The sequence below is a fragment of the Fusarium mangiferae genome, assembly GCF_900044065.1.
Source record: "Fusarium mangiferae strain MRC7560 genome assembly, contig: FMAN_scaffold009, whole genome shotgun sequence".
Lineage (NCBI taxonomy): Eukaryota > Fungi > Ascomycota > Sordariomycetes > Hypocreales > Nectriaceae > Fusarium > Fusarium mangiferae.
This window is the reverse complement of record NW_024573929.1, coordinates 370,630-396,719: the sequence shown is the minus strand read 5'-3', so window position 1 is coordinate 396,719 and position 26,090 is coordinate 370,630. Positions and strand designations below refer to the sequence as shown.

General features: G+C 51.4%; 4 protein-coding genes and 1 non-coding gene across 5 annotated transcripts; 3 read left to right on the top strand and 2 right to left on the bottom strand.

Annotated features, from left to right (window-relative positions):
• Window positions 1-88: 88 nt before the first annotated feature.
• Window positions 89-13,906, bottom strand: FMAN_12224 (uncharacterized protein; the record flags this gene model as incomplete). The annotated part of the gene is made up of 2 exons (XM_041834737.1): window positions 89-8,529; window positions 8,584-13,906. The coding sequence occupies 2 exons, from the start codon at window positions 13,904-13,906 to the stop codon at window positions 89-91; spliced, it is 13,764 nt and encodes a 4,587-aa protein (XP_041684970.1).
• Window positions 13,907-16,773: 2,867 nt separating this feature from the next.
• On the top strand, window positions 16,774-16,856 carry tRNA. Its single transcript is given in 2 exon segments — window positions 16,774-16,810; window positions 16,821-16,856. It is a non-coding gene; the product is annotated as a tRNA-Lys (tRNA).
• A 256-nt stretch (window positions 16,857-17,112) lies between these two features.
• On the top strand, window positions 17,113-18,048 carry FMAN_12223 (uncharacterized protein; the record flags this gene model as incomplete). Its single annotated transcript, XM_041834736.1, has 1 exon — window positions 17,113-18,048. The coding sequence occupies one exon, from the start codon at window positions 17,113-17,115 to the stop codon at window positions 18,046-18,048; it is 936 nt and encodes a 311-aa protein (XP_041684969.1).
• A 1,504-nt stretch (window positions 18,049-19,552) lies between these two features.
• FMAN_12222 (uncharacterized protein) lies at window positions 19,553-19,974 on the bottom strand (the record flags this gene model as incomplete). The annotated part of the gene is made up of 2 exons (XM_041834735.1): window positions 19,553-19,819; window positions 19,870-19,974. The coding sequence occupies 2 exons, from the start codon at window positions 19,972-19,974 to the stop codon at window positions 19,553-19,555; spliced, it is 372 nt and encodes a 123-aa protein (XP_041684968.1).
• A 519-nt stretch (window positions 19,975-20,493) lies between these two features.
• Window positions 20,494-25,058, top strand: FMAN_12221 (putative ABC1 transport protein; the record flags this gene model as incomplete). The annotated part of the gene is made up of 3 exons (XM_041834734.1): window positions 20,494-22,436; window positions 22,485-24,228; window positions 24,291-25,058. The coding sequence occupies 3 exons, from the start codon at window positions 20,494-20,496 to the stop codon at window positions 25,056-25,058; spliced, it is 4,455 nt and encodes a 1,484-aa protein (XP_041684967.1).
• Window positions 25,059-26,090: the final 1,032 nt, after the last annotated feature.

Sequence of the window (26,090 nt, the reverse complement as noted above, 5' to 3'; positions counted from 1 at the left end):
CGCTTGACTAGCACAAAGGAAAAAATAACAGTACATGCGTCCAACCCGCGGCGTTGTTACAATCTTGCCGCTTCCGTCATCTTTCGAATCATGAAACTAAAGTACCCGCGCACCTGGCTCCATCCGATCCTAGCAAGTTCAGAATAGCACCACCTGGTATAGGTGTAGGATTTGCCGCGGACCCAAGTGTGAATTTCCACGTTTGACCCAATACTGTCTCCTGGGCGAAGAGTGTTCCATCCGGTGCTGCCATGACGGCACCCCAGACGAGGTTGAGAGTTGTGAGGACGAGGTTGGGGTAGGTTTGGAAGCGCTCCCACTTTTGCGTGGTCAACGACCATCGAACGATGTTTGTTCTGAGGAGGCCACTCTCGATGACTGATGCTTGTGTGGCGTAGAGATAGTTGCCTCCGCCGGGGACATACGCCCAATCTCCCACTCCAGAGAGGAGATTTGTAGCTGACGTGCCAGAGCTCAGAAGCTGGCCGAAAGTGCTACTAGTCGGTCTCAAATCAATGCACCACCATCTGCCCCCGCCTTCGGATACCCAGAACCTTCCTTGGTCATCAACATCACCCATACTGATAGCATTGGTACCGATCACAAGATCAAGGATCTCCCATCGACCATCCTTAGCTATGCGAATAAGTCCTGATCGCTTGCATCCTAACAGGCCACAAAGAACGGCGTTGACCAAAGGTTGTTGGTAAAACCCATAGATGTAGTTGTCGAGCCTGTTGAAGCCGATACCGTTGATAGGACCGCCAGGACCAATGCCTGTTCTGATATCTGTTCGTTGACCGGTGACGAGATTGACGCGTGTGAGAGTGTTGGCGAGAAGACTTTGGACGGTGTAGCCGAAGCCATCGCAGTCGAATGTTGGGCCAAATGCGAGCTGGGGCATCATGCTCGTGCTGGAGGTACTGCTGGAAGAGGTGGCGACTACAGGGACAGCTGCGCTGCTGGAGGTGGTGATTACTGGGGGTGCAGCACTGGTTGAGCTTGTGGTGACTGGTGCTGGAGCTGCACTTGACGTTGATGATGCAGCGGCGACAGCAGCACTGGACGAGCTTGAGGCAACTGCAGCTGCAGCACTGCTTGATGAAGTTGCCGCGGCGGCTGCTGCGCTACTCGAGGAACCGGCAGCTGCTGCAACAGAGGATGAACTCGAAGCCGCCGCTGCTGCAGCAGCACTGCTCGATGAGCTCGCTGCTGCCGCCGCGCTACTTGACGTAGATGAGGGTGAAGCGATAGCAGAAGAACTTGTTGAACTACCACTCAAAGTCGTGACAGCAGGACCTTCCATACTCAACGGCGCAGCCGAGCCAGAAGTCGAAGACACAACCATTGTCTCGATAATAACAGTACCAGGCTCCCCAGCCGCAGTTGGTGGATCATACAGCGTTCGTTCAGCTGTAGCCGTGGGAGGAGCAGCTCTGAAGATAGTGACATTGGTACCAGCGACGACTGGAGTGGAAGTTGTTGGAATGCCTGCTGGTGCGCTAGTGATGGGAGTGGTTGAAGCTGAAGGGCTAGCAGTCGGGGTCTCGATGAGGACTGTTCCTGGCTCGCCTTCTGAGGCAGGGGGGATATAGATGGTTCTTGTGGTTGAGCCTGCTCCGCCGCCGAAGATGGTTGTGTTCTGTGCAACTAATGGTGGTCGTGCTGTGCTTGCGGCTGATGAGGATGAAGTCTCCTCTGGAGCAGAGCTTGGAGTTTGGATGAGTACAGTGCCGGGTTCACCAGATGCAGCAGGGGGAATGTAGATTGTTGTAGTAACTGATGCTGGACCTCCGACGAAGCGAGTGACGTTCTGAATTGCGCTTGGAGACTCAACACTTGTGACAGGCTCGTTAGAAGTAGTTTCCGCAGCGGGGCTAGCTGAGGGAGTCTGAATGACCACCGTACCCGGCTCTCCAGAAGAAGCCGGAGGGAGGGTATAGGTTGTAGTAACTGACGCTGGCCCGCCAACATACCGAGTGACATTTGGGATTTCGGTTGGCGCTTCAGCTGAAGGGGAAGACGTAGCACTTTCTTCAGGACTGGCGGTTGGGGTTTGAATAACAACAGTACCTGGCTCTCCAGGCGAGGCTGGAGGAATGGTGTAGGTCGTAGTGACTGAAGCTGGGCCACCGATGTATCTAGTGACGTTTGGAATCTCAGTTTCTGAAGCGAAAGCCTCGCTCTCGCTAGGGCTGGCAGAAGGGGTTAGGATGACCACTGTTCCTGGGTCTCCAGACGAGACAGGGGGTATTGTATATGTTGTCGTGATGGAAGCTGGACCCCCGACGTAGCGAGTGATATAGGGAATACCAGTTGCTGCCTCGTCGCTGGAGGTTGCGGTGATAGACGCTGGTGATGTTTCTTTCTCTCCAGGACTGGCTATAGGCGTCTCAATAATGACAACTCCAGGCTCACCCGATGCTGTAGGAGGGATGTAGATTGTTGTTGTGACAGATGCGGGACCTCCCACGATGCGAGTAATGTTCTGGATTGGTGCAACAGCTTCACTTGCAGAAGTCGATGATATCTCTTCTTCAGGGCCAGCTGTTGGGGTCTGAATCACCACCGTACCAGGCTCGTCAGGATCGCTTGACGCAGGCGGGTAGTAGATTGTCGTTACAACCGAACCTGGACCACCGCTGTACAGAGTGACGTTTTGTCTGCCCACTGGGAAAGCTGTGATTTCCGCACTATCACTAGTCGTTGTCTCACCCTCGGGGCCTGATGTTGGCGTCTCAATGATCACAACACCCGGCTCACCAGAAGCAGTTGGTGGGATGTAGATAGTGGTGGTGACCGAAGCAGGACCTCCAACAATACGTGTGATATTAGCCGGGCCTCCGGTAGAAATGGCACTTCTTGTTTCCTCAAGATCTTCCTCTCCAGAACCAGAGGTTGGTGTCTCGATAACAACGGTTCCAGGGCCATCGGGGCCATCAGAAGCTGGTGGGTAGTAGACCGTCCTAGTTGAAGAACCAGATCCACCACTGAAGATTGTAGTATTGAGCCTGCCCTCAGAGGTAGCGAGAGGTCCTGTCGCTGTTGCGACGACACTTCCTGTCGTCCTCTCACCACCAGAAGAACCTGTTGGCGTTTCAATGAGTACTGTGTCTGGCTCTCCTGAAGCTGTAGCAGGTATGAAGACGGTTCTTGTAGCTGTGCCAGCGACACCAGTGTATATAGTGACATTTCCAGGTCCACGGGCAGTTTCCGTGGGACTAGAACCATCTGGTGTTTCGATAACAATAGTGCCAGCCTCGCTAGATGCCGCGGGTGGGAAATAAATGGTACGGGTAACCGAGACAGGAACGCCACTGTAGACAGTGACGTTGGCGAGTGCATTGTTTGGAGTCTCAAAAGCACCAGTAGGCGTCTCGATGATGACAGTGTCTGGTTCTCCTGATAAGCCTGGAACAGTGATCGTTGTCGCGGCTGTGACAGGGCCACCTTGGGTAATGGTGACCTCTTGACGGTTATTAGTTTGCGAGGGCTCAGTTGAAGACTCGGTCGGAGTTTCGACGATAACGGTATCTGGTCCGCCTGATACACCGGTCAAGGTGATTGTGGTTGCAGCTGTGACAGGGCTACCTCGGGTAATTGTAACTTCTCCTTGTCTAGCATCTGTTTCTGATGCCTCACTGCTAGACTCAGTTGGGGTTTCGATGACAACAGTATCTGGCTGGCCCGAAGCTCCGGGTATAGTGAGAGTTGTAGCAGCTGTAACAGAGCCACCACGAGTAATTGTGACTTCCCTTTGGGTAGAACCGGCTTCATTAGATGAACTCGTCGGGACCTCGACCAATACAGTATCTGGCCCTCCGGACTCACCAAGAATCGTAAGTGTTGTCGCAGCTGTAACTGGTCCTCCACGTGTGATAGTAACTTCTCGAACAGAACTAGTTGTAGAAGGCTCACCATCACCGCCAGAAGAGCCAGTTGGAGTCTCAATCAGTACAGTGTCAGGTCCACCAGATTCGCCGGGGATTGTGAGAGTTATTTCAGCTGTCCCAGGACCACCTCTTGTAATAGTGACCTCACGTAAAGAGCCAGTTTCCGAGGATCGTTCAGCAGACTCAATCGGAACTTCAACAAGAACAGTATCTGGCTCGCCAGAAGCTCCGGGAATAGTAATAGTTGTTGCTGCTGTGACGGGACCTCCACGCGTGATAGTAACTTCTTGAACAGCTCCAGTCACTGGCGGTTCTGTACCTCTAGCTACGGATTCCGTTGGTGTCTCAATATAGACCGTGTTTGGTTCTCCAGAAACACCAGATATTGTGATTGTGGTTGCCGCTGTGACTGGGCCGCCCCTCGTAATAGTAACTTCCTGAACGGCTCCGGTTACTGGAATTTCACTACCCCCGCCAGCAGGCTCGGTAGGCGTTTCGATATAAACAGTATCTGGCTCTCCCGCTCCGCCAGGAATAGTGACCGTTGTGGCAGCTGTTACAGGGCCACCCCGCGTAATTGTAACCTCTTGGACAGTTCCAGTTCTAACAGACTCTGTAGGTACCTCGATGTAAACAGTATCAGGACCGCCGGATACTCCAGGGACGGTAACTGTAATGGGAGCTGTTACTGGACCGCCCTGAGTAATTGTGACTTGCTGAACAGCAGTTACTCTAGGCTCTTCAGAAGATTGAGTGGGTGTTTCAACAAACACAGTGTCTGGACCACCAGACACTCCAGGAATAGTCACTGTCGTGGCAGCAGTTACAGGTCCACCGCGAGTGATAGTGACCGGATCTTGACCCTCAGTTGCAGACGGCACAATCTCGCCAGAAGATAGAGGTGTTTCAATAATAACGGTATCTGGTTGACCTGATTCCCCGGGGATTGTAATAGCTGTCGCAGCTGTCACAGATCCACCTCGAGTAGAAGTAATCGCTTGTACTCCGCCAGTAACTGAAGGTTCATTCGACGTTGTTGGTGTCTCAATGAAAACTGTATCCGGACCACCAGATACTCCAGGAATAGTAACGGTAGTGGCAGCAGTCACAGGGGCGCCTCGAGTGATGGTAACTTCATCTTGAATATCTTCAGTTGCAGATGGTCCATCTTCATCAGAAGATTGAGGTGTCTCAACGATAACCGTGTCAGGCTGGCCCGACTCGCCAGGAATGGTTATAGTAGTTGCTGCTGTCACAGGTCCACCTCTTGTCGAAGTGATTGCTTGAACACCGCCAGTTACAGCAGGCTCATTTGACCTCGTTGGGGTCTCGACGATGACAGTGTCCGGCTCACCCTGTCCTCCAGGGATGGTGATGGTAGTCGCCGCAGTTACAGGTCCTCCTCTTGTTGAAGTCACCTCTCCTGGGCTGCCTGCAGTGCCTATTGTTTCACCACCTGAAGATCTTGTAGGCGTTTCAACAATAACGGTGTCTGGCTGGCCTGACTCGCCGGGAATAGTGAGAGTAGTTGCAGCTGTTACTGCTCCTCCTCGGGTAGATGTTACTTGAACTGGACCGTCTGCAGTAGCTGTAGATTCCTCACCATCAGAGGATGTTGTGGGTGTTTCAACGATAACAGTATCTGGCTGCCCTGATATACCCGGGATGGTGATCGTAGTTGTGGCCGTGACTGGTCCGCCCCGAGTAGAAGTTATTTCGCCCGCACCCCTTCCAGTCACAGATATGTCTGCAGACTCAATTGGTATTTCCACAAGCACTGTATCAGGTTCACCAGGTGCTCCAGGGATTGTCACAGTCGTGGCGACTGAAACTGGCCCTCCTCTGGTGATCGTGACATCAGCCGCACGAGTCGGCGTTTCAATAATCACAGTGTCTGGCTGGCCTGATTGACCAGGTATTGTGATCGTCGTGGCAGCTGTAACTGGTCCGCCGCGAGTGGAAGTCACTTCGCCAGGGCTATTAGCACTCTCTGATGGCTCAGCATCGTCGGATTCAGTTGGAGTTTCAACGAGAACAGTGTCAGGTTCGTCAGGCGCACCGGGAATAGTAATAGTGGTAGCGACTGAGACGGGTCCGCCTCTAGTGATTGTGACTTCGGGAACTCCACCAGTGGGTGTTTCGATCAGAATAGTATCCAGCTCACCAGATACAGTAGCAGGAATGGTGATAGTCCTCGTGGCCGTTCCAGACCCTCCACCAAAGATGGTTGTGTATCGCTGGCCTGTCGCTGACTCTGAAGCCTCTGTTTCTGGGCTTGTGGTTGGTGTCTCTATAAGCACGGTGTCTGGCTCCCCAGAAATTGTCGCCGATATGTATAATGTTCTAGGTGCAGTTACTGGACCGCCACTGAAGATCGTAGTATTGACCCGGCCACCAGCAGTTGGGGCGACTGGACCTTCAGTAGATTCAGCACCAGTTTCTTCAGTGTCGCCAGGCAAAGTCTCAATGATGATAGTACCCGACTCTTCTGGGTCATCAGGTGGGAAGTAGAATGTTCCGCCAGCTGTTCCAGGCGCTTGGGTGTAAATGGTGACGTTCCCACGACGAGTCGCTGATGTGCCTGAAGCTTCTGTAATGGTTCCAGTCTCGCGAACTTCACTATCACCTGTAGCAGACTCCTCGGACCCTTGGGTTGGAGTCTGAATGATCATAGTGGTAAAATCACCAGATTCACTTGGTGTCAAGTAGATCGTTGTAACAGCTGTACCTGGTCCACCACTGTAGACTGTCACATAAGTTGGACTGCCAAGTGGTGTTTCAACAATGAACGTTCCAGGTTCATCTGAAGCTGTACCAGGAATGAAACGAGTAGTAGCGACAGTGGCAGAGACTCCGGTGTAAACGGTGACATTAGCAGGGCCAGAGTCTGGACCTGAAGTGGGAATCTCGATGAGAATTGTATCAGGATCGCCTGAGGCTGTACCGGGAATAGTGAGCGTTCGAGTAGTTGATGCAGGACCATCTGTGTAAACAGTCACTGCTCTCACAGCAGGAGTCTCGATGATAACGGTTCCAGGCTCGCCAGATACCGTGGGTGGAATGTAGATAGTGCGAGTACCAGTAGCAGACACAGCACTATAGATAGTAGTGTTTCCTGCACCTCCGTCCTCATCAACCTGAGAAGTCGGTGTTTCGATGACGATAGTCCCGGGCTCATCAGTCACCGTAGCAGGGATATACCGAGTCTGGGTGACTGTAGCAGGACCACCTGTGATGATAGTAACATTTCCAATGCCTGTAGCTTGAGGTCCAGCTGTTGGTGTCTCAATGACTATAGTACCAGGCTCCCCGGATGCAGTAGGAGGGATGAAACGAGTGGTTGTTGAGGAAGCAGGTCCGCCGCTATAGATAGTAACGTTGCCTGGGCCTTCAGGGGTGACAATTGCAGTTGGGCCACTGAGTCCTGTACCTGTAATACTGGAGTCATCACCGCCTGGACCAGACGTGGGTGTCTCCACGATGAGTGTACCAGCTTCACCCGAGACGGTGGGAGGGATGTAGATAGTTCGTGTTTCAGAGCCTGAACCGCCACTGAAGATAGTGACAGTTGTTCCGGCTGTAATTTCCCCCGCACCAGTGATAGACCCAGTCTCAGAACCATCATCGCCATCACTAGCTGTTTTGGCATCTGACCCGGCTGTAGGAGTAACAATCACAAGAGTTCCAGCCTCGCCAGAAGCCGCCGGTGGGATGTAAGTAGTTCTTGTAACTGCCGCGGGACCTCCACTGTAGATGGTGACAGTAGTCGCGGCAGATATGACATCCCCGTCACTACCTGCAGTAGCTTCGGCTCCATCTGTGGGAGTCTCAATGTACATAGTGCCTGCCTCTCCTGAAGCAGTTGGAGGAACATACACACTTCTCGTAACGGATCCTGGTCCACCACTAAAGATGGTGACAGTCGTTGCGGCAGATATAGCATTCTCATCTTCTGTGACTGTAGCCTGGGTGCCATCGACAGGTGTCTCGATGAATAAAGTACCTGGCTCACCAATCGCTGTAGGAGGCACATAGACTGTCCTTGTAACTGAGCCCGGGACACCAGTGTAGACGGTGACGGTTCTTGTCGCTGAGATAGGCTCTTCACCAGTGGCCGATCCAGTCGGCGTCTCGATGTAGAGCGTGCCCGCTTCTCCTGAGGCAGTAGGTGGGACATAGACTGTGCGCGTGACGGATCCAGGCCCACCGCTAAAGATAGTGACTGTTGTTGCAGCTACGACAGTACCTTCACTATCTCCAGTAGCTGACGGCCCCTCTGTGGGCCCCTCGGTCTCCTCATCCGACACAGGAGTCTCAACATAAACAGTGCCAGGGTCATTAGGATCTGCCGGCGGAACGTAGTAAGTCGTTCGTCCAGGACCGGTACCTGGAACAAAGATCGTAGTATTTGATCCAGCACCAACAGTTGGTTGTGCTTCAGGATTGACTGTAAGGCTACCAGTCTGGGTTCTCGGAACAGGTGTCTCGATGATGACAGTTCCTGGGCCTCCGGATGTCTTGGGCGCTACGTAGATTGTGTTTCGTGTAGACGCAACACCTGCTCTGAAGATAGTCAGGTTGGCACTTCCGGTGATAGCGGAGATTGTTGTTTGGAACCCTGGAACTGTTCCTGTCTCTACCAATTCAGTCTGTGAGATTGGTGTCTCGATCACAATCGTCCATGGATCACCAGTAGTCTCTGGTGGGATGAAGATGGTGCTCCTCTCTGAACCTTCTCCAGCTCGGTAGAGAGTAACATTTAAGTTGTTTCCAGGCGAGCCCTCGTCGGTGGGAACTGGTGTGATGGAGGCTTCAGAGCCTGTGGCCCGAGCTGATTCATCCGAAGCAGTCTCTTCGCCAGCTTCCGAGGCAACAGTCTCAATGATATAAGTGCCCAGCTCTCCAGAAACGGTTGGCGAGATGTATCTAGTGTTTCCAGTAGACCCAGTTGCTTCGGTATAGATAGTCACAGCAGTTCTGCCATCAGAAGTGGCAGTATTCCCACTCTCATCTCCGGGACCTCCAGTTATAGTATCAGAATCTTGGTCGGAGATTGGTGTCTGAATGACAATGGTTCCGGCTTCACCAGATACTGTAGGCGGGATGTACAGAGTAATCCTCCCGGAGGCAGTGCCTGAACTGTAGACAGTCACATTGGGTCTGACACCAGGTTCAAGACCAGTAGTCTGGCTGCCGCCGTCAGTACCCCTGCTCTCTTCTGGATCAGGTTCGGAGACTGGAGTCTCGATGATGATTGTACCAGCCTCGCCAGGGGCAGTGGGCGGAATATAGAGGGTTCGTCTTTCTGACGCAGTACCGGAACTGTAGACTGTGACATTGGCGATACCAGCGGGCGTCCCAGCCGTAGGACCACTGCCATCCTCAGCGCTTTCAGTGGCATCGGGTTCAACTTCAGAGGCAGGGGTCTCAATGATGATATACCCATCTCCATCTGAAGCAGTAGGAGGCACGTAGATGGTAATTCTGCTGGAAGCAGTACCAGAGCTGTAGACCGTGATGTTGGGTCGAACACTAGGTGTATCAATCCCAGTCTCAGTCGCACTCGCGATAGCAGTCCCAGTTGGTGTCTCAATAACGATGGTACCAGGCTCATTCGCAAACCTAGGAGGAACATAAATAGTCCTTCTCGCTGGGCTAGATCCAGCTCTGAAGATCGTAACATTGGTGTTACCACCTATAGCAGATGTGGTAGCAAGAATATCGTCGTCTCCACGAGCAGTTGCAGCTTCAGATTGAGTCTCTGAAACTGGTGTCTCGATGACGACAGTCCATGGATCGTTGGATGCTTGGGGAGGGACGTAGAGGGTTGTTCGGGCTGGGCCACGGCCTGCTCTGAAGACGGTGATGGTTGCTATTGCGCCGCCAGGAGCTTCAGTAGTTAGGCTGCTATCTGTTGGGATGACAGCTGTGGGGTTTCCTCCAGATCCGTCGGTGATGGTCTGTCCATCTTCATCAGTGCTGGGACCAGCTTCAGATCGAGAACCATCAGAAGTAGCATCAGGGCCAGATGTCTCGCTTTCCACGTTGGCATCTGTATCAGATGGCTCGACGCCTGCTTCATCTGTGGTTCTGGCGCCTTCACCATCGCCATCACTTAGCGAGGCACTCAGTGATGGCTGTGTAGAAGCCCCAGTGCCAGTCTCATCCGGATCTGAGGATCTTGTCTCAGTCTCTTCATCTCTCGAGGAGTCGGAAGAAGCATCAGGCTCCGAGGCATCACTACCTGTAGGCCCATCTGTAGCGGTAACTCCTGAGCCAGGGTCAAGGTCATCATCAGAAGGCGCAGCTTGTGAACCAGTGGGAACTTCAAATCCAGGAGATGCTCCCGAAGACTCATCATCAGTTGCTGTAGACAGAAGATTAGAGTCGGGAAGGGGACCGGTTGATACCGCAGTCGGCAGTGGCAGCTCTGGCGACTCAAACGATGAGTCACTCATGTCAGGTATACCTTCTACTCCGCCAGTGAGCGACCGACTGTTGGATTCAGATTCTGGCAATGGATCAGTGGACCCTGGCACTTGAGGCGAGATCAAGCTTGTCTCGCCATCTTCAGGTTGAGCAGTACCAGTAGCATCTCTAGTCTCCCAAGCATCATCAGATGCCGTTCTAGAGCCAGGATCTCTAGAAGCGGAGGAAGTCTCAGCATCAGAGTCGTCGCTCACAGAGCTCTCGCCCGAACTTCCAGACGTAGCACCAGCAGCAGGTCCTCCAGCGAGCGACTCTCCACTAGATGTCGTCACGTCCTCATCAACATCAATAGATGAGGTTCCTGAGTTTGACTCAGCAGTGGTTGAGCCCCCAACTCCTGCAGCTGGCTGGCCTGTGAATCTGGCATCACTGCTTGTCGCTGAACGAGTCGACGTATCGCCAGGCTGTTCCACGCGCTCTGACTCCGGGACGCTCTGTGTACCAATTATAGTCTCAATATTGATCTCCTCGCTTGTTCTGGAGGTGCTTGAGCTCTGCCCTGCGCCCTGCGATGCTGTTGATGTACCCGCGCTGGATCCTCGAGCTGCATCTGATACAGATGAACCCTCGCGTGAGGTAGTTGAAGCACTAGATCTCGCTGAAGCTGAAGAAGATCCAGCACTACCAGACCGAGTAGACTGGGAGCTGCTCGAAGCTCGTGATGTCGCCTCATCATCTTCCGAAGAAGGACCACTGCTGTTTACTCCCGCTGTTGATCCAGGTTCACCTTCGACGAAGCCCGATACCGAGCTAGTAGCCCTGCTACTTCTCTGCGAAGCCTGTGATGTCCCTCCAGCCTCAGCATTACCAGCGCTAGTCGATATGACAGCAGGTCTCGCAGTGAAACGAGTATCCGACGAGGAACTCGCTGCAACAGGCCTTTGCGCACTAGATGATTGAGAGGCACCTGAACTCTGGGCCGACCGGGTAGATGAGCTCTGGGCGGCGTTTCCGACAGATGACGTAGCTTCCTCTGCATCAGAGCCAGGGTCATTTGTTATGACAGGACCACTATCGACAATAGTAGTCTCCCTATTCGAAGATCGAGAAGCTTGTCCTGAAGTTGAAGTCCTGCTGCGCGTAGAGCTCAGACCACTACCTCCAGGACGAACACGCGTGTCGACAGTACCGGTGTAACCTGAACTTGAAGAAGCACCAGCTTGTCTGGTACTTGAAGGATTTCCAGGAGCCCGTGTAGTTTGTGTGGAATCAGACTCAACTCCAGAGTCAGCTCCGCCAGCTGTGTCGACCGCAGATCCCGTAGACCGGCTATTTGAAGGGCGTCTGAATGTCGTTCTATCAGTAGCTGCAATTCCACTTCCGCCTATCCCTTCGACTCCACCTGTGAGACGGCCGCTGCTGGTTGATCGACGAGTCCTCTGAGGTTCGGCAGTGAGAGTCTCGACAATATTAGCGGTTATGGTGAAGACAGTGCTGCTGGATGTGACAACATAGGTCGAAGGCGATGTCCTAACGATTGGTGATCGAGTGCTTGAGCGGCCAGAAGTACTTCCCCTGCGCGATGAAGATGACTGACCCGAACCACCATTTGCTCCTCCAGCATTATTTCCTCCTGATCCAGAGTCACTATCTCCATCCCCGCTGGAGCCTTTACCGCCAGAAGTCGATCCACTCCCACCAGAGCTTCCATTGCCAGAATCTGAACCGCCCTCTGAGCCTCCGCCTTCAGACTCAGTATCTCCCGACCCTGGTCCATCTCCACCCCCAGAACCACCACTAGAAGCGCCCTTGGTGCTCGAAGAAGAGCCAGCAGATCTTGTACCACTGCCTCCGGAGCCACCCTCACTGTCGGAACCACCTTGAGCGCCGCCTTGGGTACCTCCCGAGCCAGTGCTTCCACTGGAGTTTGATGACCCGCCATTTCCAGACCCATTGCCGTTATTTGAGCCTGAAGATCCTCCACTGCCTGAAGCACCGTCACCATCGCCGTCTCCCGATCCGGAGCCGGAGCCTTGAACGCCGCCTTTTAAAGGGTCATCGTCGCCACCAGTGGAATCCCCGTTGCTGGAGCTGCCTCCTTGTCCAGATGAGCTACCACTGCCGCTGTTGGAGCCACCTCCGGATTCTCCGTTGTTGGAGTTCCCTCCACTTCCACTCTGGCCATTTCCGCTGCCCGATGAGCCTGAGCCACTACCTGAATTACCTTGACCTCCACCGCTAGATCCTCCCGTGGCCTGGGCACCATTATCGCCGCCACCGTTGTTACCAGTCTGTGGATTATTCGGGTTTTCAGGTGTCAGTACAATGACGGTACCGGGGTTGCCACCCTCAGGAGGAATGGTGAGGGTCTGTCGCGGCCCTGATTCATCGTCGCCGCCTTGACCTGGTACGCCCTGGACATCGCCAGAACCATCACCAGACCCTGATCCTCCATTTGACCCGCCGTCAGAACCACCCATCCCCATGGGTACACCACGGGTAATAGTTGTATATGATACCGAGCCTTGCGGTCGAGTTCGTGTCGCTTTAGAAGCTGCACCGTCTCCCCCATCATTCCAACCCGGTGGTGTCTGTATGAGTACAGTCCCGGGCTTGGTACCAGTCGGTGGGATGGTAGTTCGGATAGGAGCTGTCGGTGTGACGCTTCCTTCGGCTGGTTCGATGATGGTCACATAGCCGGTAGCATCGGCAGGTTGAAGAGTGATGGTTTGACCAGCGAGTCCCAAAGCACCCAACGTGTTAGGGGTCAAAGGCTCAAGGGCCAATGGCATCAGAGTTCCTGGTACAGGAGTTTGGATGATGACAGTACCAGGATTTCCGTTGCTTGGTGGTACTGTCAATCGAATTGGGACAGTTCCGCTAAAGGCTGAACCCGCTGGTTCAATCACAGTGACATAATCGCCATCCTGTGCGGGTTCGAGAGTAAGGCCTTGTAGGCTTCCCCCATTTAGCGCTGATGTTGGGACATTAATGATGACCGATCCACGGTTTGTCCCGGTCGGTGAAATCGTGATAAGTTGCAGCGACGCCAATGTTCCAGTCAATGGTCGAAGAACCGTCACATAGCCAGTCAACTCCTTTGGCTCAAGCGTAAGAGGCTGCAACACACCTGGCGTCGCATCACCAACCTGCGTCTCTGGCGTCTCAATAATAATCTGCCCTGGCTGTCCACTCCTCGGCGGAACAACCTGCGTAATAGGCGCAGATATCGGATTCGGCCCTGAATGTGGTCTAATAATAATAACATAAGACCTATCATCCGTCGCAGGGATGACTACATTCTCCGGCGCCGACGAACCACCCGGCTGTTCAACAATAACAATACCAGGCTCATCGCCCTGCGGCGGGACAGTGTACTGCGTTGTTACTGAGCCTCTGTAGGGCTTTGTGATGGTGATATAATCGGGATCGGCAAGGACTGGATAGACCGAAACATATGTGTAACAAACACCTGAGAACTCATTGTTAATACCGAGAACTGACCTATCATTCTGAACCCCAAACTGGGCACGCGTTAGGCTGGCGAAGATTAGGTGCCTGAGCACCTGACACAAAGACCGCATTGTAAGCGGTTTATTAAAAGTAAATGAGAGATAAGAAAGGTATACGCGCAAGGTAAGCTACCTATACTGAAGCAACACGCGCGACAAGATCGCGGGTGAGAGCTCCCAGAAGATTTTAAAACTACTGATCAGTCCTCCATATCCGCATTCAGACTGTGCACTCGGATGTAATAATGATGCAGAAAATCTCGTGGGTATACAAAGAGCATTGTCAGCTGAATTTGGGTTGCTGAGGCGGAAGCCTTCATGCCAGGGCTGGCACACCCGCAGCGGATCGATGCCGTTTTCCATCCTGTCAAACACGTTCCTGCAGAGGCATTGTGTAAGAGACACTCCGGTTTAGAATCCTGTTGGTTCAGGGTGTTGTGGTTGGAATGCTGGTGTTGAAGACAGGACCAACTGCCATTGTCTTGTGGAGTGAAAACAACACCCAGTGAGAATTGGAGGAGTCTGAGAAGTGGGATTTGTGCCTGTGTGCCTGGGCGTGTATGCAAGGTCCCGTCCAGGACTTCCACCAACGTTGAAGATTATGCAGATGCTGTGCAGATCTTATGTAAGTGGCGATGGAATAGACGGATATAGCAAGTTGGCTCTGGGCATAATCATAGGTCATCAAACCAGGTATAATAATCATTTACCTCTTACAGGTCAAGTCATTATAACAATACCTCCAGACCGATCGGCCAAAGTCGAGGCTTGAGATTGATCCAGATGCTGGCAGGTGGATATGATGTCTCACACAGCTTGGACACATGACGTTACACTAACAACACTCCACTACGGAAGCCAGCTCCTTAGCCCACCAAGCTACGATTTTGACAGAAGCTTATCTAAAACGTCAACTGCTAGCCCAAAGCCCCAAACTCACCAACTCTCAGCTTCACACACGAAGTCGAAATGTAAGGGAAAGTAGCTGAAGTCTGGCGGCCGCCCAGTGTGCATAACTCTATTCATCAGCACATTCCAGGCTTGTATGTGACTTTTTGAGACGAGGTTACACAAGGATGAGTCAAAGCTCCACTGTCGCGCCGGCGGACGTTTTTGTTTGGCTAGTCGCGGGGAGATTTGGCCGCGTCCGTCTAGTCGATCTGTGGCTGATCTCAATAGGGATCGAGACCGTGGCGTTGGAGATTGTGATAAGTGACCGGAAATAACCAATGGCTGATCAGGGTTTCGTGAGGTTGTGTTACACAAGGGTCCATATTCGGGGGGTATGACCATGATGTGATGCAATGTGAAATCACCTCTTGAGACATGTTTTTGTCCTCATGTTGAGACTACTTATGCCTGGCCTGCAGATTGATTGCTGCTGCATTGGAGCGCGTTTGTGACTCTGGGATTCTCGGTAGCTCGCGAAGAGTTGTCCTAGGCCAACGTCTTTCCAGGGAAAAACATCGAGGGCGGACTGGATGCTCCTCTTCCGATTCATAATCTAGATCATCTTGTACTCAATCACGAGTCTAGGCCAGGACTAAGTCTCATCCGTATTCAACATTCTTGGTGGTCACACCTCGCATCCGAATGGCCCGGATCAGCGTCAGCATTTTGTCTCAGTCTTGGCAAGATGAGCTCGCGTTGGCCTAAATGCTGTATGCCAAGACTCGTTGCTATGGGAAACATCACAATCATCTTGCACAAACCTGTTGTAATGTTCATTAATGCAGCAATTTTGTAAGTAAATTGTCATTTTGTATAAAGAATTGTCAAGGACAATTAGATGATCTGGTGCTGAAGCATTGAGGCTTGAGCTCCAAGTACCTGGCTCTTGTTGAAATTCCCCTGTCAGATTCGCCGTCCGCCGTCCGCTTTCTGATGCCTGATCGAAACCTTATTCATGCCCCTGTAATCTGATCTTGCTTGCCACCAATGGAAACCCTTTAGCTCCAGATCGTGTGGAATCACATTTCACAGATCTTGAATAAGCTCAAGCTGCACATACACCGAAGTAAATAATTCTTCTCTATTTGGAACCCTTTCCAGGGGCACAAGAACACTTTGAATCCAATATCTAGCATTGATTCCCTGACTTGGATGTCAAAGTGTTGATGAAAATATCTTCTCAGTGGCGCCTAGATTCAACGTTGAAGGCGACCAACTGCTCTCAACAGTAGGTACAATGCATGACCAGCTTAACGCGGGCAGCAGTTTGAGATAAGGTTACGGAGCATGTCAAATGAGGCTCACTACGGAAATTTCGCTCGGGAATGCGACAAGATTGACGCTAACCAATTTTGTCAGGGTCTACTGAACGGAAACGAACCGCACTTCAAAAGGTGGCTTGAGGCGTGCACAACTGATCTGAGAACCTAAGAACTCATTCGCTTTCTCAACCAATCAATGATATCGACTGACCTGCAGTGAGGTGGGCTTAAATGGCTCCAGCGGAAACATGGATAGAAGACATGGAGATGAGAGGTGGCCATCCGTACTTGAGGTGCATGATGCTGCAGGGTAGGTGGTGTTGATTCAATATTAATTTTGGCAGTTCTATATTTCTCATCAAATTGCTGCTCAGATGGGCATGACCAGAGATTCAACTTGCTAATTTAAAATTTAAATTGAACTTTAGACATAATGGACACTTAATATATATATATAGTAATGCCTTTGGCTCTTGCTCTTGTTTTAGTGCTGAAATAATCTTAAAAGCTATATCTTATTAAAGATGGCAATAATCCCCTTTGAGAAATAGCTGTTTTAAAATGTACCCACGGAGACCCTGAGAAGTATCTGCCAATCAGTGAAATCATAACAGTTATGTAGATATACAAATACACTGCTCCAACACTTGAAGTTACGGCGCAACACTGTGCCGTAATGATCTTGGTTCCAAAATCGAGCAGTATCTCTTAACCAATCAGAGCCACGCCCGGTTAGCTCAATCGGTAGAGCGTGAGACTCTTACGAGTACGCGATCTCAAGGTTGCGGGTTCGACCCCCGCATCGGGCTGTTCCTATAAAACGATTGCGAGCAATAGCGAGGCATCTCTTTTTTGTCTTAATCCTTACCAGATAGGTGGCATTTTCATTTTTGCCATATCTAAAGCCAGCTCTTGTATCATCGAATATGTGGTTGAATGCTGACTTTGATTGCGACCTTCCTTTTCCAGCACGACATGTAAGCCCCCGCTTCATATCAAAAGGTGAACCAGTATGTTCTCACCCAAGGTTACCACCAAACATCCTCCAGGAAAGATCATCTCAGGATGGAAAGCCACAGCTCTTTGAAATCACTAATCACTCCCGATCTGCTGATGAAGCTCGCGGATGCCTATCTTCCTTATTCCAAAACTGAAGATCTTGACTTTACTATTGCCCAGTCAGACGCTTTCAGCGCAAACTTCAAGAAAGTATGTCAAGAAAGCAAGGCTCGAGATGCACTTATAGCACTCAGTCACCTCAGCCACAACGGAATACTCCCAACTCCTATGGAACTCGACCTTATGTCCCTTCTCCCAGAACCGTCTTCCCCAGATTTCCCGCAACAATGCTTCGGACTTCAGTTACTTCTTGATCAAGCATCGAGAATCCTCCTCACTGGAATCGAAGCTCGTTGGCAAGTTGCATATTTTGGACCTCTCGCAAGACGTCTTACTGGACAGTGGTACGCACTACCTCACCATCTACGTCCGCATTCATGGCAGAGATGGAAAGACGACGTCGGCGTCACTAGCTTCAGCTTCTGGGTCTCGACGCAAGTCATGTGGGCAGCTCCTTTTCTTCACGCCGAAGACCTAGGGAGTCAAGAGATTGGATTGGAGTTATCAAACGACTTACGTCAAGCTGTTGAAAGATACACGGGAACAAAGGATCCGCATCGGGAGACAAGGCATAAGACACTAAAAGATGATCTGCTTTTCATAAGAGAAGTTGTCAAGAGCCCACCAAAAGACGACGAGGGGGCTATAAGTATGGCAGCTTGGACGTACTGGTGGTGCATGATCCTGGATGCTCACTGGCCTATCATTGCGCGATTTGGTCGCTATCCTTACCGCAATGCTGCCTTTGGTAGGCCTAGTACAAAGCAGGAAGAGAAATGGTTGGATGACATTAATCATTTTTCTGAAGCTTCTCCTGAAGATGCTAAGCGCATTCAAGAAGATGTAGAGAAGGGTCAGTGGGCTCCACTTGGAGAGAGTTGAGATGCAATGCACTGTTATGATTGTTTAGGCTAGCTTTATGTATCGAGAACTAGCTGCAACTGTTTTGTGCGAGTCACTTTCCGATGATATGACTGAACTAGCCCAGGTCACGCCACACGGTAACTAGAGAACTCTAGATCACTAAACTGCGCAAGTTCAGCGTGGCGTGAGGTTGTCTATCTCTACTTTTTTGTATCGATGCTTGCTTATTACCGATCTTGTAAGCCTACTCTTATCAAAATTGAGATATAGTAGATTGAATCATGCCCCTGAACTATTTGAATATGAAGATGATAAAGAAACTGATGCTTGAGCGTAGATACCTCGGCAGTGCCGAGGTTTCTAGTCTCTACTCCTTAAACATGACCAGATTTGAACATACTCAAATCTGAGAAGATGATGAGCTGATATTAGGGTATTGTGTGGGTGGTTGATAAACTGCCTGAAATCTGTTTTGAGAGTGTTGCTGGGCAAGCCAACTTGTGCTACCCAGCTGATAGTGATGCCTGCGTTGCGCCCCTACCTCGAACTTCAACATCAGACCACAGCCTCAATCTCCCTCAAATACACAACGAAGATCCCTTGCGGAGTTTCAAAAGATTGCTAATCAATCTGTGCGTAATCTAGGCGGAGCGATCGAGTCAACAACAACGCCCTCAGCTTCGTATTCGTCTTGCAAAAAAAGGTGTACGACATCGTAGCTACGATTGGCAGTCTCGGAATTAAAGTTATCTCTCCATTCTCACAATGACGAATATTTCCCCTGAGCGCGATTAAATCACAGCATTGCCACGTTTTTGCAAAAATCCAGCTTTATTAATCTTTTCTCATCCGCAAAAACCAATCGGACCCGGGAAAAGTGGGTAACGGGCCCGAGTAGGACTCCGATAACCTGATGTGGGGCCAGACGCGAATCTTGAATCTTAAGCTGTGAGATCATAATTTAGAGTGGCAAAGAACCAAGCTGCTGGGTCTTAGCTTGAGAAAATGAGTTTTCTATGCAGATTCTCGAAATAGATAGAATCAGTTCGTGGAATTAATGTGACGCATTGTCGTATCATGGCTTTCATATCGGTTAGGGGCTCGACGGGTTCTTCGATGGGCCCGGCAGGGAGGTGCATCAACAAATGATTGACCAATTGCAGCGCCAGCCCTGTGACGCTCACTAAACTGATTCTGGGTTAGGGGCTCCAGTTGTCAAGAGGAGTGGAGCTCGAAATTTACCGAAGACTCTTGATCCCCCAGCTTTTTCACAACGACATGTCTGGTGTAACTCTCTTTTCTTAGTGAGGTCTGTTGACATACGACACAACACCACGTATTATTCTTACGAAACTCATTTCGAAATGAGAGCGATAGATTATTAGTGATTCAAGCTATATGCCAATATGACATGTTTTCCTTAACGCCATCCTCCAGTTTCACTTATACCGTTGCAAAGGTATACCGTCCATGAAGCCATGAACTCCCCAACCCAATCCCCAAAACGCCGTACCGAAGCAATTTAATGATACACAGCCTGATGCCTCTCATCAGGACTCGAAACCGACGTCTTCTCGCTCTCAGGCGGCGGACTCGAATTGCTATCAGCAGGACTACTCGACTCGCTCCCCGTCCCCGTAGCCAGCGCATCGTACATCAAACTCTTCTGCACACAAGTACATCTCTTCAAAAGCTCCTCACACCTCTCCAGTCTTGCAAGTAACTCCTTGGTAGGTTTGCGACGAGTGCGCTTAGGAGCAGGTGTACTCGGAATACACTCTATTTTCGCCTACCATCATTAGTCCTCATCTTATACGCGTATCGTGCATATAAGCTTACCTTGATGCAAAAAGAACATGGACTTTTTCGGTCACATTTCTTCTTGCGCTGTTGACACAGCACACAGGCTAGAATTCTCGGTGGTCGTTGTTGTTCGGGTGCCATTGTGTTATGCGGTATGCCACTAGCCGTTCGAATCGAAATGCAGAGAAAGATGAAGGTATTCCCAAAAATGGTTTGTATCTCGGTCTAGGAACGAAATTCTGTCCGAGGCGGACGAACTGGGGTATTTGCTGCATACGCTTGACGCTGCCAATTCTGGTGCTTTCGTAGAAGCGGACTCTTGTCAGGACCCGAGTGGGTATCGGGGTCGGAGAGTCGACGGGATCCGTGTATCTTCGACCCGGATCCACAACACCCTTCGGTGCGACGGGCGTGAGTGCACCCCCGTCACAATGGTATTAAGACCCTGCGAGGAACCTACAGTCCCATTACGGTATCACCTTTCTTATTCTATACTACGTTTTATCTTTGTTATATCCCTTCCTTTATACAAACTTTAATAATTCCCCTAATTCGAACCAGAAACTGTATGTAACCTCACAGTTCACTTCTCAAGACTACAGGCATTGACAAGGTATAGATATAAGCTTATACGGCTAGACTTTTCCCAGTCTCGCTAGTATGGCTGCTTCTCATCTTCCGGGTGAGGCACGCTCAGAGCACAGCAGCCACGACACCATCGTCGACATGGACACCACTCCGAACGAGAAGCCCCCTGCTCCCAAGGACGACAAGACGAGCTCCAGCGACGATGAAATCGAGCAGGAGCAGAGCGAGGAGATGGTGCGTCGGCACTCCATTGTGCGCGATCTAGCACGGCAGTACACCAACACATCAGCGCACTTCAACGGCAGCCACGCAGATCTCTTCAACGCAGCCGATGCGGATTCACCCCTTAACCCGCATAGCGAGAACTTTAACGCTAGAGCGTGGGCGAAGGCCGTGGCTAAGTCGATGGGCGAGCATGGCTCTGGGTTCCGACAGAGCGGTATTTGCTTCCAGGACATGAACGTCTTTGGATACGGTGCTGAGACGGATTACCAAAAGGACGTTGGTAACGTCTGGCTTAGTCTCCCCGGCATGGTGCGCAACATCTTCTCCCCCACAGCTGGTAAGCGCCGCATTGATATCCTTCGTGGTTTCGACGGTGTCGTCAACGCCGGAGAAATGCTCGTTGTTCTGGGTCCCCCCGGTTCAGGATGCTCTACGTTCCTCAAGTCATTGTCCGGCGAGACAAACGGTATCTACATCGACGAGGGCACATACTTCAACTACAACGGTGTGCCCGCCAAGGAAATGCACAAGCATCACAAGGGAGAGACTATCTACACCGCTGAGGTCGACGTGCACTTCCCCATGCTCTCGGTCGGCGACACACTCACCTTTGCCGCGCGCGCAAGATGTCCTCAGAACTTACCGCCCAACATCGACCACAACCAGTACAGCGACCACATGCGCGATGTCGTCATGGCCATGTACGGTATTAGCCATACCATCAACACGCAGGTTGGCGATAACTACATCCGCGGTGTTTCAGGAGGCGAACGAAAGCGCGTGACCATCGCAGAGGCGACACTCTCCAACGCACCTTTCCAATGCTGGGATAACTCGACCCGTGGTTTAGATTCCGCCAACGCGATTGAGTTCTGCAAAACCCTGCGCTTACAATCTGAACTCTTCGGCCAGACGTGTGCTGTTTCGATCTATCAGGCTCCCCAGTCTGCATACGATCTCTTCGACAAGGCCCTCGTTCTGTACGAAGGACGCCAGATCTTCTTTGGTCCTGCGGATGAAGCGAGGCAGTACTTCATCAATCTCGGCTTCGAATGTCCCGATCGTCAAACAACGCCTGACTTCCTCACGTCCATGACCGCACCATCCGAGCGCGTCATCCGACCCGGCTTCGAGAACAAGGTCCCCCGCACCCCCGATGAGTTCGCCGCCCGCTGGAAGGAATCCCGCGAGTATCAGATCATCCGCGCCGAGATCGAGACCTACAAGAGTCTCTACCCGCTCAACGGTTCCAGCGCCGAAGCTTTCCGCGAGAACAAAAAGTCAGCCCAAGCTAAAGGCCAACGCCTCAAGTCTCCCTTCACGCTATCCTACGCGCAGCAAGTCCAACTGTGCCTGTGGCGTGGCTTCAAGCGTCTCAAGGGTTCACCAGAGGTCACGATCTTCTCCCTCGTGGCAAATACTGTCACGGCGCTCATCGCCTCATCGCTCTTCTACAACATGCAGCCCACGACGAGCGACTTCTTTAAGCGCGGCGCTGTTCTCTTCCTTGCTGTGCTGATGAACGCTTTCGCTTCCGCCCTTGAGATTCTGACGCAGTACTCCCAACGACCCATCGTTGAGAAACACGCACGTTATGCCTTCTACCACCCTTCTGCTGAGGCCTTTTCCTCGATATTGGTTGATATGCCGTATAAGATCAGTAATAGTATTCTGTTCAATGTCACTCTTTACTTCATGACGAATCTTAACAGGGAGGCGGGGGCGTTCTTTTTCTACCTCCTTGTTTCGTTCATCATGGTCCTCGCCATGTCTGGTATTTTCCGATCTATGTAAGTCCCCCTTCAAATCCCCGAATGGATCACGACTGACATTTCTAGTGCTTCCCTCTCTCGTACTCTCTCACAGGCTATGGTTCCCGCTTCGCTGCTGATCCTCGCTCTCGTCATCTTTGCTGGCTTCGTCATCCCAACGGACTACATGCTCGGCTGGTGTCGATGGATCAACTACCTCGACCCAGTAGCCTACGCCTTCGAGTCCCTCATGGTCAACGAATTCTCCGGTCGCAACTTCACCTGCACTGCCTTCATCCCCAGCAACTCAGTCGCTGGCTATGAAGACATCGGCGGTCTCAACCGAGCCTGTTCAACTGTCGGCAGCATTCCTGGAGATAGCGTCATCAACGGCGATCGATACCTCAACCTTCAGTACAAGTACTACCACGCCCACAAGTGGCGCAATATCGGCATCCTCATCGCTATGACCATCTTCAACCACGTCGTCTACATCGTCGCCACCGAGTACATCTCCGCCAAGAAATCAAAGGGTGAAGTCCTCGTCTTCCGTCACGGCCACCTCCCCGCCTCCACCAAGAACAAATCCGATCCCGAGGCCGCTGTCTCTGGCCCTGTTCCCACCGCTGAGAAGTTCAACAACGAGGTTGCCAATATTCAAGGATCCACTAGCGTCTTCCACTGGAACAACGTGTGCTACGACATCAAGATCAAGAACGAACCACGACGAATTCTCGACAATGTTGACGGATGGGTCAAGCCAGGAACGTTAACTGCTCTGATGGGTGTATCCGGTGCCGGAAAGACTACTCTTCTCGACTGCCTCGCCGATCGTATCTCAATGGGCGTCATCACAGGTGAAATGCTTGTTGACGGCAAGATCCGCGATTCATCGTTCCAGCGAAAGACCGGCTACGTGCAGCAGCAAGATCTTCATCTCGAGACCAGCACTGTTCGTGAAGCCCTTACCTTCTCCGCCCTCCTCCGCCAGCCTGCCTCTACCCCCCGCGCCGAGAAGATCGCCTACGTCGACGAAGTCATCAAGCTGCTCGATATGCAAGAGTATGCCGACGCTGTCGTCGGTGTCCTCGGCGAGGGTCTCAACGTAGAACAGCGTAAGCGTCTCACCATCGGCGTTGAGCTTGCGGCCAAGCCTCCCCTGCTCCTCTTCGTCGACGAACCTACTTCCGGTCTTGACTCGCAGACATCCTGGGCCATTCTTGACCTCCTTGAGAAGCTCTCCAAGGCAGGCCAGTCTATCCTCTGTACCATCCACCAACCGTCCGCGATGCTCTTCCAACGCTTTGACCGTCTTCTGTTCCTCGCCAAGGGCGGACGTACCATCTACTTTGGCGATATCGGCGAGAACTCTGAGACCTTGACCAACTACTTTGTCAAGAACGGCTCTGATCCCTGTCCCAAGGGTGACAACCCTGCTGAGTGGATGCTCGAGGTCATTGGCGCTGCGCCCGGTTCACACACTGAGATCGATTGGCATCAGACTTGGCGACAGAGTCCCGAGTATCAGGAGGTTCAGACTGAGCTTCAGCGTCTCAAGACCGAGGGCAGTGCTCACAATGAACCTCATGACTCTAACTCTGAGTCGTACCGAGAATTTGCTGCGCCTTTCTGGGAGCAGCTTCGCATCGCTAGTCTCCGTGTCTTCCAGCAGTACTGGCGCACTCCTTCATACATCTACTCCAAGGCTACTCTGTGTATCCAAGTTGGTCTCTTCATCGGTCTTGTCTTCCTCAACGCTCCTCTGTCAATCCAGGGCTTGCAGAATCAGATGTTCGCCATCTTCCAGGTCTTCACAGTCTTTGGTCAATTGGTTCAGATGCAGGCAAGTCTTGACCACTCCCCCGTCCCTCTAACTCTCACTAACATTACTAGATGCCTCACTTCGTCACCCAACGCTCCCTCTACGAAGTCCGCGAGCGCCCCTCCAAGACCTACAGCTGGAAGGTCTTCATGCTCTCCCAAGTCTTCGCCGAGATTCCTTGGAACAGTCTCATGTCTGTCTTCCTGTTCGTATGCCTCTACTACCCCGTCGGCTTCCAGAAGAATGCCGAAGCAGCTGGTCAGACCGCCGAGAGAGGCGCTCTCATGTGGCTTCTCATCTGGCAGTTCCTCGTCTTCACGTGTACCTTTGCCCACATGGCCATCGCCATCACCGACACTGCTGAGGCAGGCGGTAACCTTGCTAACGTCGTCTTCATGATGTGCCTGTTCTTCTGTGGTATCTTGGCCTCGCCCAATAACATGCCCGGCTTCTGGATCTGGATGTATAGAGTATCGCCGTTTACGTATCTTGCCTCGGCGATTTTATCGACTGGTATGGCCAACACCAAAGTCACTTGTGCTGCCAACGAGTACACAGTCATGCAACCCCTCAACGGCTCAACTTGCGGAGAATATCTCCAGAAGTTTGCCGACAAGGCTGGTGGCTACGTCCTCAACCCCGACGCCACATCTAACTGCAACTTCTGCTCCGTCAGCGACACCAACACGTTCCTCAAGGCTCTCAGCGCTAGCTACGATGACCGATGGAGAAACTTTGGTATCGGAATGGTGTACATTGTCTTCAACATTGGCGCCGCTCTGTTCCTGTACTGGCTTGTTCGCATGCCCAAGAACAAGAACAAGAAGAAGCAGGAGTAGACACACAATCGAGCTTAGGCTCTTTTTTATTTTATTTTTGGTACAAGGATTTGTTTAGAGAAGTACAATAGACTGGTTTGGGTTTTTTACTTTACTTAGAATAGCAATCATCGAGTGTCGATATTAGACTTGTAGGAGGCTCAATAGCACATCGTCAATACATTACGCTCTCTACCCGCCAGTCGAGCGCCTCAGTGATTGTCATATCATTCGATCACCGCGAATACAAATAACGCTTCTTTTCCCCCTCTGAGTCATGAGTACCGGCCTCTGTCAAGATGGACCCGTTATTCCCTTAGCTCCCGGCATTTCCTACGTTGCCGATATTACCGACATAACCATTAAAATCCACTATTTGAGATTGAGAAATGTGTCATTTCTAAGCCAGACCGCGGCAAGCTACGCCGATCACGCCTGAATGAGTCGCATGTGTAACTTGTAGGGCTGAGGTGATTGGAGTTCGTAACAGAATTGGCTGGTAACGTTGGAGTTGACATAAATATTGACACACCAGCAGATGCAGTGTCGTCATTGAACTGGCACGAGATCAATTGTTTTTCTTATATTATGGTTCAATTGCAACTGAGCCATGGAAATGATAAAGATTAAGTACTCTCCTTATTGTATGGGCATCCGAATTGACTGAGATTGCTTGCTGAGCCTCGGTCCAATGGAGGAGACTGATCATGCAATTTGCTTCACGATACTGACATTCAAGTGGCAGCAACAGCAGCATTCATATGAACTCACGCCTTTTTATCAACAAGCCAAAGCAAAATGCTGATTTATAAACAATTATCCATATCACGTCTTACAAAACCTCCATTCACAGTAATTTGTCCATCTCCCTCCAATCATGTTCCCCACAACCGGTCGGCCGAGTATCCAGATGCCGGGAAGATCTGCTCCATCGGAGGATGAACCCCGCGGGCCGCAAACATTCCCGCCTCAACCCCGACCCCAGCATCGCTAATACAAAAGCTTCATCACATCCTTCACCACTGCTCACCATGGCCGATTTAGTCATCTCAA